General features: G+C 40.2%; 1 protein-coding gene across 6 annotated transcripts in view; it reads right to left on the bottom strand.

Annotated features, from left to right (window-relative positions):
* SH3KBP1 (SH3 domain containing kinase binding protein 1) overlaps positions 1–14503 on the bottom strand; it is a 404653-nt gene that overhangs the window by 118296 nt on the left and 271854 nt on the right. For 5 of the 6 annotated variants that reach the window (XM_077145714.1, XM_077145717.1, XM_077145712.1 and 2 more), the window contains one exon: positions 9999–10074. In XM_077145714.1, the coding sequence (XP_077001829.1) occupies positions 9999–10074 (76 nt within the window). Of the gene's footprint in view, positions 1–9998; positions 10075–10411; positions 10551–14503 lie in introns of those variants that run through there. The other variant, XM_077145715.1, reaches the window with a different exon arrangement.

Genomic DNA, 14503 nt, shown 5'->3' with positions numbered 1-14503 from the left:
TAGGATAACAAAAGAAATAATTTACTTGTTTCCTTCCAGAGAACTGGTTTTGCAATCCAGATCTTCAGCAACATGGGTAGGCTGGACACCTTTAGGGAAAGGCCCCCACTCTGAATCCAGACAAGGTCTCTGTGTCATCACTTGAGGAAAAGCGGTTCTAGGAAGGAGGAAGGCCCCCTGGGTGAGGCTTTAGTACACGTCAAGTGTGGGAGACTCTTAAAGTAGTGAATAGGAAACATCGATCAAATTGGATGTGCCCAGGACACAAACGGACATTTGCACACCAATGTTTACAGCAGCATTATTTACAATTGTGAAGAGATGGAAACAGCCAAAATGTCCATCAACAGACGAGTGGCTAAACAAACTGTGGTATATACATACGATGGAATATTATGCAGCTGTAAGACAGAATAAAGTTATGAAGTATGTAACAACATGGATGGACCTTAGGGACATTATGCTGAGTGAGATTAGCCAGAAACAAAAGGACAAATACTGTATGGTCTCACTGATATAAACTGACATTAGTGAATAAACTTGGAACATTTCGTTGGTAACAAGAGACCATTAGGAGATAGAAATAGGGTAAGATATTGGGTAACTGGAGCTGAAGGGATACAGATTGCACAACAGGACTGAATATAAAAACTCAGAAATGGACAGCACAATACTACCTAACTGTAATACAATTACGTTAAAACACTGAATGAAGCTGAATGTGAGAAAGATAGAGGGAGAAGGGCTAGGGGCACAAATGAAATAAGAAAGAAAGATAGACGATAAAGACTGAGATGGCATAAGCTAGGAATGCCTAGAGTGTATAATGATAGTGACTAAACGTACAAATTTAAAAATGTTTTTGCATGAGGAAGAACAAAGAAATGTCATTACTGCAGGGTGCTGAAAATAGATGGTAATTAATATTTTAAAATTTTAATTTATGTGTGAGACTAAAGCAAAAAATGTTTATTTGGGACAAAATTTATATTTTGACTACTGCATTTCCTAATATAACTTATGTAGACAGTTTAAATGAACACCGTAAGTATATGGAACCTTGAGTAGGACATGAGATTTTGTAGGTTTGTCCAGAGTGATGCCCCAATAAATCCCAGAGTGATTTGAACAATGAATTAAAAAGTATTTGCAAAGTCCCCTTCGGGAAATGGTAAGAAAAGGGGAAAATTCAACTTCCCCAAGTTGAAGTCTTGATATTCTCACAAGCAGTGTGGACAATCAAAGCTATAGGCTGAGCCCCCAATCTTGGGGTTTGTTCATATGAAACTTAACCCCACAAAGGATAGGTCAAGCCTACTTAAAATTAGGCCTAAGAGTCACCCCCAAGAGAACCTCTTTTGCTGCTCAGATGTGGCCTCTCTCTCCAAACAACACAACAAGCAAACTCACCACCCTCCCCCTGTCTACGTGGGACATGACTTCCAGGGTTGTGGACCTTCCGGGCAATGTGGGGCAGAAATCCTGGAATGAGCTGAGACTCAGCATCAAGGGATTGAGAAAAACCCTAGAATGAGCTAAGACTCAGCATCAGGGGATTGAGAAAATCTTCTTGACCAAAAGGGGGAAGAGTGAAATGAGACAAAATAAGTGTGTCAATGGCTGAGAGATTCCAAACAGAGTCGAGAGGTATCCTGGAGGTTATTCTTACACATTAAATAGATATCACCTTGTTAGTCAAGATTTGGTGGAGAGGCTGGAGGGAACTGTCTGAAAATGTGGAGCTGTGTTCCAGTAGCCATGTTTCTTGAAGATGACTATATAATGATACAGCTTTCACAATGTGACTGTGTGATTGTGAAAACCTTGTGTCTGATACTCCTTTTATCTACCTTATCAACAGATGAGTAAAACATGGAATAAAGATGAATAATAGGGGGAACAAATGTTAAAATAAATTTAGAGTGAAATGCTGTTGATCAGTGAGGGGGAGGGGTGGGGTGGGTGGTATATATGGATTTTTTTCTGTTATTTTTTAATTTCTTTTTCTGAATAGATGCAAATGTTCCAAGAAATGATCATGATAATGAATATGCAACTGTGTGATGATATTGTGAATTACTGATTATATATGTAGAACGGAATGATCAAAAATTACGAATGTTTGTGTTTGTTTGGTGTTTTTTGGTACTTAAAAAAAAATTTTTTAAAAATTGGATGTGCCCAAATTCCCGGGCTTAAGAATGAGTGCGCAAAACCACCACCGTTCCCAGATGTATATTACGAAGCGAAGGAAAATGCAACATAAGGGTGTTGACCCTTTTTTCTCCTATTTAAACACGTGGAGAGAAAGAAAAAATTAACTCAGACTGAGAAGGTAAAAATCTGCCCAGCCATTCATCAGGCTGGGATAAGAGACACAGATATAGCCAGCTGCAAAGTGAACAGAAAACAGTGTTTCTCCCAAGGATGAGCTGCCTCTCTAATGGTGTCATAACACCCCATTCTTTAGGAAGTCTGTCCTCTAAAATCCTAGACAATCAGAAACTTTGCTTTTTAGAGTTCTATCAGTAAAACGAATCCTCCACTCTTTCCCGAAGAAACTAAGTCCCTTTGACACAAAGAGGTAGCCTTGATTTCCAACCCAAGTGTGGGGCCTCAGATCAGGGGTTTCTGGACACAACATTGTACATCTATCTAAACTTGGTAGTCTCCAAAGAAACAGGACCTGTGTCCGATCCAAGTGCAGACCTGAGGCTGACCCCTTTACACACAGCACTACTTTGCTTTGAGTGCATCAAAACACTGTTTCATTAAATTTCACCAAATACCACTCTTCCTCAAAATCTACAACTACTCTTTTTTCTTTTATTTGGTGAAATATCCCACGGTTTCCCTGATGTATATAGTCTCCCTTGCTGCCATGGGTCAATAAACCTGACTTTGTCAGAGGACAGGTTTGTCCCTGGTAGTCTCAGGATGACTGGACCAGAACAATGGCTAGAAAGAATGAAGGGCCTGTCAAGCCCCAAGGGGACACTGGCAGCCACTGCTAACTACTTGGAAACTGGAAAGAGGCTCCCGGGTATATGAACAAATGTGTCCTTTACTTCCTAACAAATGCAAGCTTGGAAAGGGGATCCCATGGCTAACACTATGCTTTTAAAAATCTCAGTCAAATATAGAGTCCATTAAATTGTAAACCATCTATAACTGTCCATTTATTGAATCAATATTTATTATGTGCCTTCTGACCCCACGGCACTTTTCTAGGCTGTATGGTGGGTACAGAGTAGAAGATAAGCCTCACACCTCAAGGGACCAATGATCCAATTATAGCAACAAGGCACGATGTGCCACCATTATAGAGGACAATCTCCAAGAAGCAAGTCAATGGACAAACTGATCATACAGGTGGTAGAAGTGTCCCCTTATTAGGTGAGGTGAGAAGGGACAGTTTAGCATTTGCACTAGCCATAATTTATTCAGAAGCCTGATGTGCCCTTGTACAAATTCTGTCAAAGATTTTTTTTTAACTCACCTGCTCAACTGGTCTTCTGAATCTATAAGACTAAACTATTTGTTCAGAAAGATGCTAAATAGCTCTTTCTTTGGGCTATTTTTCTATACCATGAGGCCACAATTTTCATCAATTGTAATAAAAAGAGGAAAACTCCAGATGTGCAGAGCTGGAGGAACCTCAGGGCATTTCATTATGAATCTTCAGACAATTTTCTCTCGTTATGAAAATTATGGCAATCTGTTCCCCAACACGTGTTTCAGATGATTTTCAATATCATAAAAGCTTTTGGGGGTGGGGGTGGGGGTAAGGGATAATGTTACTCATTTAAATAAATCTTGATCAGTTGAGTTTTACTTTCACTCAGACAATACCAATCCTCGAGAACACTGAATCATCCTGGAATTCTTTATCCTGACGTGTGCTCGTATTTTAGCATGCTAAGGAGACAGCTGAGCAGGAAAGAGCTACCTTCCTCTGTCCTGCTAGGCAATTTGTGTCACAGGTGTGCTTTCCAACAAAAATGAAGAAGGAAGGAGACTGCTCTTCTCCCATTTCTACCGGACTGCACTCAGTTTCCTTCTACCTGAATACAGGTGTCCCATCAAAATCCTGCAGCAGTGAAATGCTCCAAATAGAAGGGGGCTTCCTAAGTGGACTGGGTGCCTTATGGAATTCATGGGTTACCCCAGAATTTGCTCTTTACAATGAAAACCCTAAGAGTGTGTGGAGTGAGATTAAACTGCAGAAATTCTTGCTCTGGGGCTCCATGAAAAATGTGTGTCAATAAATATCCCTCAAGGCTTCTCTGCAGTTCTTGCATACAGTGATAATTATCCTCCCTGACCTGCCACCCTCTTAACAGGCATGTTCGCTATGCTCAGTGATACCCCTCACATTCCTATCTTAATTGCTCATGTCTTCCTCTGGTCTCTCCCACCCTCTGCTCAATTCTTTGAATGCAGAACTTTTACTCTGCATCTGAAAGCTTTTATAATTGAATCAGAGGATGAAGATGCTGGAAGAAATCTCAGGGATTATTTTTAGTTCAACCCCTTGACTTCACACACAATGGAGACAATGAGGAGAAAGACTAGAGAAATGAAATTACTTGCCCAAGGTCATATGGCTAGCTAATAACAGAATTGGTCCTAGAATCCATGCTTCCTGACTCTTGGGCCAAACATACCACACAGCCTCTGTAACACCATATTCTTCATTCACCACATACCACCACCACCACCACAATGCTTCCAGAGGACATGGACACTTGTAGGGCTGAATGAGGCTTGAGCCAGAGCCAGGACTCTCCCATATGCTTAAGAGAGCTAAGCATCCAGCACGTGTTAATTTCCAGGCCCAGGGAGTCATCTTAGACCTCAGTATTATTTTAAAACTACACTTCCAATTTGGTAGCCACTAGGCACATGTGGCTACTGAGCAGCTGAAATGTGGCTAGGACAACATGAGATGTGGTGAAGTGTAAAACACACACTGGATTTCAAAGATTTCATATGGGAAAAAAGAGAATGAAAATATCTCATTTAATAATTTTTATATTGATTACATATTAAAATGATAATATTGTAGACATATTGAGTTAAATGAAATGTATTATTAAAATTAATTTTAGGGAGAAGATGGCAGCTTAGTAAGACGCGCGGGTCTTAGTTCCTCCTCCAGAAAAGCAACTAAAGAAACAGAAACAATACAAAACAGCTCCCGGAGCCACGACAGAGACCAAAAAGACAGCGTACCCCATTCTGGAATGGCTGAACGGGCAGGGAGAATCCACTGCGGTGAGATACCCGAGGGGCGCGCGTTTTCCCGGCCCAGGCGGCTGGCGACTGGGGTCCCCTCCACGCACGTGGCTCCCGGGTCTGACTGGGAACGTTGGATAGCGGGGCCCTCCCATCACGCTTGGCGTCTCGGGCCAGCTGGGCAATTTGGACCGGCACTCCCCCAAGCCGCGGCAGCCGGCGACCCCCCCCCCCACGCGCGGTTTCCCTGGCCGACTGCGAGATTCGGATTGGCAAGTTAAAGGAGCCACAGCATCTTTTACTGGTGGGCCCCGCAGACAGACGAGCGCCACGAGTGCCACCTACTGGGCAAGAAAAGAAAAACAGAGCCCAGAGATTTCACAGAAAAACCTTTCAACCAGCCGGGTCCCACACCCAGGGAAATCTGATCAAATGCCCAGACACCAGCAGAAAATAATGGATGACGCTTGGAAAATTGAAGGTATGGCCCAGTCAGAGGAACAAACCAATAGTTCAAATGAGATACAGGAGCTGAGACAACTAATGCTGAATATACGAACAGAAATGGAAAAACTCTTCAAAAACCAAATCAATAAATTGAGGGAGGACATGAAGAAGACATGGGTTGAACAAAAAGAAGAAATAGAAAATCTGAAAAAACAAATCACAGAACTTATGGGAGTGAAGGACAAAGAAGAAAAAATGGAAAAAACAATGGATACCTACAATGGTAGATCTAAAGAGACAGAAGCTACAATTAGTGAACTGGAGGATGGAACATCTGAATTCCAAAAAGAAACAGAAACTATAGGGAAAAGAATGGAAAAACTTGAGCAGGGGATCAGGGAACTGAAGGACAATATGAAGCGCACAAATATACGTGTTGTGGGTGTCCCAGAAGGAGAAGAGAAGGGAAAAGGAGGAGAAAAACTAATGGAAGAAATTATCACTGAAAATTTCCCAACTCTTATGAAAGACCTAAATTTACAGATCCAAGAAGTGCAGCGCACCCCAAAGAGAATAGACCCAAATAGGCGTTCTCCAAGACATTTACTAGTTAGAATGTCAGAGGTCAAAGAGAAAGAGAGGATCTTGAAAGCAGCAAGAGAAAAAACAATCTGTCACATACAAGGGAAACCCAATAAGACTATGTGTAGATTTCTCAGCAGAAACCATGGAAGCTAGAAGACAGTGGGATGATATATTTAAATTACTAAAAGAGAAAAACTGCCAACCAAGACTCCTATATCCAGCAAAATTGTCCTTCAAAAATGAAGGAGAAATTAAAACATTTATAGACAAAAAGTCACTGAGAGAATTTGTGACCAAGAGACCAGCTCTGCAAGAAATACTAAAGGGAGCACTAGAGTCAGATACGAAAAGACAGAAGAGAGAGGTATGGAGTAAAGTGTAGAAAGAAGGAAAATCAGATATGATATATATAATACAAAAGCCAAAATGGTAGAGGAAAATATTATCCAAACAGTAATAACACTAAAAGTTAATGGACTGAATTTCCCAATCAAAAGACATAGACTGGCAGAATGGATTACGACCCAGCAATACCACTGCTAGGTATCTACTCAAAGGACTTAAGGGCAAGGACACAGATGGACGTTTGCGCACCGGTGTTTGTAGCAGCGTTGTCTACAGTTGCAGGGGGATGGAGGCAGCCAAGGTGTCCGTCGGCGGACGGGTGGCTAGACAGACTGTGGCGTATACCTACGGTGGAATGTTGTGCAGCTTTGGGACAGACTGAACTTGTGGGGCGTGTGGTGACATGGATGGACCTGGAGAGCATTGTGCTGGGTGGGTCTGGCCGGAGACTGGGGGGCGGATGCTGTGTGGTCCCGCTGGTGTGGGCCGACATTCGGGAATCGGCTTGGAGTGTGTCGTTGGTGGCGGAGACCGGCGGGGGTTGGAGGCGGGGTGAGATGGTGGGTGGTTGGAGCTGGGGGGATGCAGACTGTGCGGCAGGACTGGATGCAGGGGCTCGGGGATGGACAGCACAGTGATGCCTAGGTGTGATGTGGCTATGTTGGAACGCTGGATGAAGCTGCACCTGAAATATGGTTTTTTGTTTGTTTGTTTGTATCTTTTGTTTTTGTTTTTTCATTTTCCTTTTTTTATATATATATATTTTTTATTAGTATTATTATTTTAATTCTCTTCTCTATGTTGACATTCTGTATCTTTTTCTGCTGTTTTGCTAGTTCTTTTCCTAGATTGATGCAGGTGTGCTGGGAGATGATGGTCATGCATCTATGTGATGATACTGAGAATTGCTGGGTGCATGTGTAGAATGGAATGATTTCTAAATGTTGTGTTAATTTCTTTTCTTTTTTTGGATTAATAAAAAAAATTTTTTTTTAAATTAATTTTAATGTGACTACTAGAAAATCTTAAATTACATTACATATATGCCTCACCTAATACTTCTCTTGGACTGTTCTGCTCTAAAATATACCAATGCGTTCAAAAAGATTTGAGCTTTCTGTCTGCAGACATTACAGAAGGCAAAAGAAAGAGAAAGCATCTGGGATGTGCTTTTATTCTAAGGCCAGTCCTGATACCTAAAGATCAGTTATTTAACAATCCCATCCTGCAGACTGTCCTGTTTTGTGTCACATCCTACAAGCAAAGCTCAGGTTCCTCTAGCTTGACCTTTCCCAAAAGCAACTGACAAGTCACCCAAGGGTTTATTTACTCTGAATAGAGCTGACCAACCTACAGGAAGTTTTCCTTTTACTTCTCTTAAAACTTCTTTTCATTTACAAAAAAATTCTCTGCTTAACAGCCAATTATTTCTGAAAATAAAAAATCAGGTTGGTGAAGGTCATTGGTTGTCACACATCCCGAGGACATCTGTCCTAGGGACCACATTCCAATTACCTTTGAGGTTTGATGCATCTTCCCCTTTTCTTTCTCCTGCCAATTTCCCACTCCAATCTATCCAAACAACTTTTTTTCTAAAAACGTTGATCATCTCTAGAATTGTTCCTAGCTAGAACTATAGAATGAGCAGTTTGAATGAAAAGGAGGAAATGTTACTGTCTAACAAGAGACATATTTTCAGAAGGGGTTTAATTTTCAATTCTTTAAAAAAAAAAATGTTCAGGACTCTTCAAGAATCTTAAAGGTTTTGAGACCTAAAGGTCCACTTAGCATGATAACCCTAAGACCTACATGAATAAACACAAGTCCAGTTTCTCCCTAAGAACATTTATAAGTCCAGAACAATTGTTCTCAAAGTAGAGTTTCTGGGCCAACTGATAGAAAACAATTTTTCAGGCTCCACTCCAAAACCACTGACTGAGAAATTCTGGGGATGGGGCCCAGCAACCTGTACTTCAACCAGCCCTTACAGTGATTCTGATGAACACTCAAGTTTGAGAACCATGGGACTAAAGTATTTGACTAGAGGGCTTTCTGCCCATTATTCTGAGTTAGACTAGATCATTAACAGACAGAAGGCACGTAGACTACATTGTAAACCTAACTGTTAACAGAGCCCTAGCATCCGTATCTACCATCCATGAATTTATCTAAACAACCTGAGCCATGATTGTTGGCTTGGCAAGTCCCATAAATTCACTTTCTTATGTCTAAAGAGTAGTCTTATTTTCTCTCAAAATGACTGCAGAAGGAGCTCCTTGTACATTATTCTACAATTAAATGAATAAATCTATGTGGGCCCTTACACTGATCCTAACTCTACCTGTATTAGATGTCTTCCAAACTAGATTAGCAGTCTGTCTACATTATCCACATATAGAAATCTTAAGCTGAAAAATAAAATAAAATATAATCCTAGAAGGAACTTGAAGTTACTTGTTTCTGGGAAGAGATATACTAGAGCACATTCAGAATGACCCCAGTTATTAGAAGGACTAAAGGAATTGTAGGGTTGCCAGGTTTAGCATATATAAATCCAGGATGCCCTAGTCAATTTGAATTTCAGATAAACAATGAATAATTCTTTCATCTAAGTATGTCCACGCAATATTTGTTGTTTATCTGAAATTCAAATTGACCCGAGCATCCTGTATTTTATCTCGCAACTCCAGAATTGGGAATGCTGGCCTTTGGGAAGATTTGGGGAAGACAAATGCCTTCAAATACTTAAAAGCCTCTTTCAAGAAAAATGGGTCAATATTAATGTAAGCCCAGAGAATAGGTTTATATCTATAAATGACAGGAAAAGCATATTCTTTTCAACAGAAGAAAGAAATCCATAAAAAGTTTGAATCATCCAAAAACTGTGGGAGTGGCCCTGGTAATTTCATGGAGAGGACTTCCCTCTCTCTGGAGGTATTCAAGCACAGATGTGCTGAGGATGCTTGAAGAAAGTCAAGGGTTGGGAGAACTGGTTGAGCCATCAGGATAAAAGATGTAGAAGGCCTCTCTAACCTGAAGCCTGTGAATCCTTAAATTGCTTGAGTTGTGATTCTCTATAATTTTTCTGTCATCTCAACTATGCAAAGTACTCCGGGCATATACGGATAAAGCTTAGCTCTGTACATGGCTGAAATAAACACAGCAGGAAAGCACCATATCCCATAAAGGCAAAAATCCCAAGAAAGTTCTGAATCTAACTTGTGCCATCCTACTGGTAAGGATTCTAATTACACACATTTGTACCCATTTTTTTCTGATGTGTTTGAGAAAGCCATCAAATTGCATATTTTCCAAAGGCATTCCAATTATTAGAAAGCCCTTAAATCCTCTCAAACATAAAACAGATAAACAAGGAAACTTACTCTTTGTTCTGCTGTCCATTTCTGTTTTTGAAGGCTCTTGAGTTGCTGTAGTTGGAGGTAACTTCTTCCCAATAGTCTGGGGAGGAGGGAAAAAGATCATTTTACTTATCAAGATGACTCTCTCCATTAAGAAAAGGACTGAAACAGATATCATAAAAACAAAATGCTCAAAATAGGTTCTAAAACCCAGAAGTGTACATTTTTTTTCACTGTTCTGTGCACTGTCTGACATTCTATAATAGTTTGAACCTCAATGACAGACAAGTGGGAAAACTAAGGAAAAAGGGCTTTATCCTTGTTAATACTATCTTTTATTCCTTTTCTTCCTTGATGACCACATTAAAGGTTAATTATTTTTAGCAGAGAAAAAATAATTTCCTGTCATTCTATGAGAAGCTGATGTAGTGACTAACCCTACAGAGGCATGGTAGAAGCAAGAAGGAAGGAAGAAAAAGACAGAAAACAGGAAGGGATAAAGATACGGAAGCCCAGAAGGAGAGATGGACAGGCAGAAGCCAGGGTGTCCAGGGCAACTGTGCCTTGTTGCACATTTTTACAGTCACCTACAATTCAACTGTTTATGAGTTCACAGTTTATAAGTGAACATACTTATGTCCTCTGGGGCAGGTTCAGTGTCCCAAAGGTAAAGCAAGTAGGGCCAGCAACTCCTTTCCCACCAGTCTTCAAACTCTCTAGGGCTTCGAAAAACTTCAATTCTCAGACCCTAGGCTTCCATTTACTACTTAAAAGAAAAAAAGAAGAAAGATTATGAGTTTGTTTTGAGTTCGTTTTCTTTCCTTCATTGTTTTACACATGAAACTAATTCTATTATTGTTTACTATTTATCATTCACCATCCATATAGAGGACTGGATGTTGTCTCTGCCTAAAAGTGTTCCTGATAACACAGGCCAATCTGCAGCTCAGAAACGAACAAAATGGTTCCAAAAGGGAGGCCTATTCCCACTCCTCTCCTTTGTTACCACATTTGTATAATTATGATTAATGCCCAAAGAACACATCTAGTGACACCGTAGAAACGGCTGTCAAAACCAAAGAGTGGTTAAATCAACCTGCCCAAAATGAAGTTTCACAGTGAGAAATCCCTGAATTCATCTATCCCTTGAACACATGAAGAGGGATGGACCATATAATTTAAAAACTGCATGAAGTTTTTCTTCAAATAAAACGGACTCACTACAGTTTTTAATTTGAAAAAGTTCATGCTTCAAATGTAGATACTTAAATTAAGTATAAATAAATCACAGAAAGAGGATAAGCTAAATCAAATCTTCAGTCCTTCATGAATTTTTAAAAACATTTGTAACAGAGAGCCTTTATATTTTACATGGTGACATTTTTATTTAGTGCTGCAGGGCATTCTATATTGGATAAAAAATGAAACTCAAAATAATATTCTGCCCTTCAACTTAATGCTAAGTACTCAAATGAATAACATTTCATGATTCCAAGGAAACATCAGGGTGAAAAAATGCTTGGTGTTATTCTGCCATAAGGTCAAATTTGATGAAAAGCTTTTCTCAGGATCATCTTGAAAAATCGGGTACCAACAGTAAAGATAGAGGCCCTCAAAGTGTCATTCACATTCCTTTCCACACTTCTAACAGCATCCCCGCCAATCTCTTTGTTTTTCCCTTTAAGGGACCAAAATAAAGCATCATCATTGCCAATACATTAAGAAGAAGAAAATAAAAACATATCTTTTATTATTATTGGCAATGGAGAAGGAAACTGCAAAATGCAATAGGGAAACACCATTCCCAAGCTGAACTTTGTCTACTTGCCTGAAAAAAATTAGACATCCAATGGTTTGAACTTTAAAGCCAGATGCCTTCCTTTAGAGAAACCTTCAAGAGTTGTATATTCTTACAACTTCCCCTTATTTGGTAGCAAAAGAAAATGTGTCCAGTATCTCTGATGTCCTGGTCTACCAGTCCATCTAAGCTAATAGACATTATACAAAAATAAATTTAAAAAAAACGGCCACCTGTCAAATACACTTACTTCCCTTCAGGAAGACATGGAGAAGCAAAGTATAATCTGTTGATTTCCCTCCTATTTGAGAAAATACATCACACTGGCTTCTGAGTGGATCCCGGCAACAGGGGTGATGGTGGAGCTGGTAACAACGCCCATCTTCTGGCAGGATGGGGACCTTAATTCCTTCCTTCTTTTTCATGGTAAATAGTCAAGAGAAGGACAGTTCCACCCCTCATACCCTGGTCCTCCAGGGGTTCCAGAGGTGGAAGTTGTTCAGGTGTTTCTCTCTGCTTTAGGTCCTAGGCTCAGAGAAGCATGGTCCTTGCACCAGGAGCACCAGCATCCTGGGAACTTGTTAGTCAAGCAAATTCCCAGGTTCTACCCCACACTTTCTGAATCAGAAAACTCTAGGGATGGTGCTCAGCAGTGTATATTTGAACAGACCCACCAGGGGACTCTGATGCATGCTCAAGTTTGAGAACACTGGCTGGATTGTGGCAAGCATTTCTTTAGTATAAACCATATATATTTTCCTGGATTAAAAATTTGGGTGCCTATTCTCAGACCTATATAAATTACAAAATGTCTTTTTCACTCTCTTCTTCCTCCTTTTTCTCCTCCTTCCACCTTCTTCATTCTCACTGGTATAAGAACTTGTCACTGTTACTAAATGAGTTAAATTAGAGAGGAACTTCATTTTTTTAGAACAGTAAATGTGACAACATCACTGAGGAAAAAAAATGGAGTAGCATAGGGTGGCTATGCTGAAAGGAAGGGTGGATAGACCAACAGATAGATAGATGGTTTTGGACCAAAAATAGAAGGCTATGTCTAGCCTCTCTGGGCTTAGACGATCTCAAAGGCCAGGGGGGCAAATTCCCATGATGGACTAATCCTCAGGGGCTGCAAAGCCCTGTTGCTTCTTCCCACTGGTCCTAATTACTGGCATTTCAGGTGGGACATTTCTTCACTGTAGAAGACTGTTCTATATGCTAACAGATGTCTAGCAATCATGTTCAGGGGTTCTTTTGCCACAGCTCAGACCAACACTGTCTCTTCCCTTCTACACTGTGACTAAGGAGAACCTCATAAATGCATCCACATTAGTTTCATTGGCTTGTCCACCAAACTCATAAAGCACTGCTTGGTCTAGCAAAGATGGATGCCTATAGCTGAGTGCTCTACAAACAGACCAGGGCTATGGATCTACTTCAATACCTGGAGATCACCAAGCTGTAAAGCCTCATCTCTCCTACCACATCCCAATCTCCATTTAAAAGCTAATGATTTTTTTTATAAATAATTCAGAAAACTCATTTCTTTGAATATTTGCTAAAAGAAGTCCCTGTCCCTTTAGCTCTCTTGCTCAAAGTATTAAAGCAATGTTTTGGGGTTCCTCTGCACAATGGGAACATCACATATACTCCTGGCTCGCCACAATCTGATAATACAGCATCCATGTAGACAACCATCAGATCATTCAATTATGGGAGCAAGTAATTTTTTCTTTTCTGTGCCAAAATGAAGAGACTAATGCTTTTAGTAAAGAAAATCACTGGATACCAATCCAGTGGAATCCAGCTTCCTAATGACTACTGTTTCTGCTTGTGACTATTGGAGCTTTAGACCAGGGTCCTGTTCAAATTGATAGTATAAAAATCACTCCTCTGACTTTATTTTAATTCAGACACACACTCCTTTGACTGTAAAAAGTTTCTTATGATGAGACAATTCTAAGGAAAAGAAAGTTTAAGTCCTGTCTCTGAAAGTCTCCTCTCCAAGAACACCACACATTATTCTTACATCACAAAGGCAACCAAGTTTGACAAGTCAGGGGAGGAAGGCAAATGTCCTGAATCTGAGCAGCTGGCAAAGCCCCCCTGTTGGGAGGCCAGGCTTTCTGGTGACTATTTGAGAAAGTGGTGATGGTCTGAGAAGCCATACATAGATGTCACTCAAGTGTTCACGCAAAACTAAACACAAAAGATTAATTTTAAAACAGCTGGTAAAATATAAAATAATGGATGGCTCTTTGAAGACTTTCTTTTTACAGCACTGATATCTGACAACACTACTTCCCTTTCTGTTCATGTCAGATTTATCAGTGCCTGCTCAGCATGAAGCAGAAAAGCAAAGGAAAGGAAAGGAATGCTGAACAACATTCCCAATGCTGAAACAGTAGTATGAGGGGGCTCTCCAGAAGGTATGTTGAGGTGAGTGCAGCAGTTCAGTCTGCTTCGCCCCAATCACAGTCATAAAGAGGATATAGGGAGCTAGAAACAGGAGGCAGTGAAGAGAAGCGGGACAAAATAGTATCTACATCTGACCATTTCTCTACAGCCTTTCAGTTTTCTTTTACCACTATAACTCAGGAAACTACACAAACTGCTATTCAAACTCACTGTATAATTCTTATAGTTGTTTTCAATAAAGGCACCTAAAAAACATGCTCCTTTTGTGAACATCTATGAGCGATGGCATTATAACAAGTATTCCTGGATTTCA

The sequence above is a fragment of the Tamandua tetradactyla genome, chromosome X, assembly GCF_023851605.1.
Source record: "Tamandua tetradactyla isolate mTamTet1 chromosome X, mTamTet1.pri, whole genome shotgun sequence".
Taxonomy (NCBI): domain Eukaryota; kingdom Metazoa; phylum Chordata; class Mammalia; order Pilosa; family Myrmecophagidae; genus Tamandua; species Tamandua tetradactyla.
The sequence above is the reverse complement of the archived record's forward strand: the minus strand, read 5'-3'. Positions and strand labels throughout refer to the sequence as shown.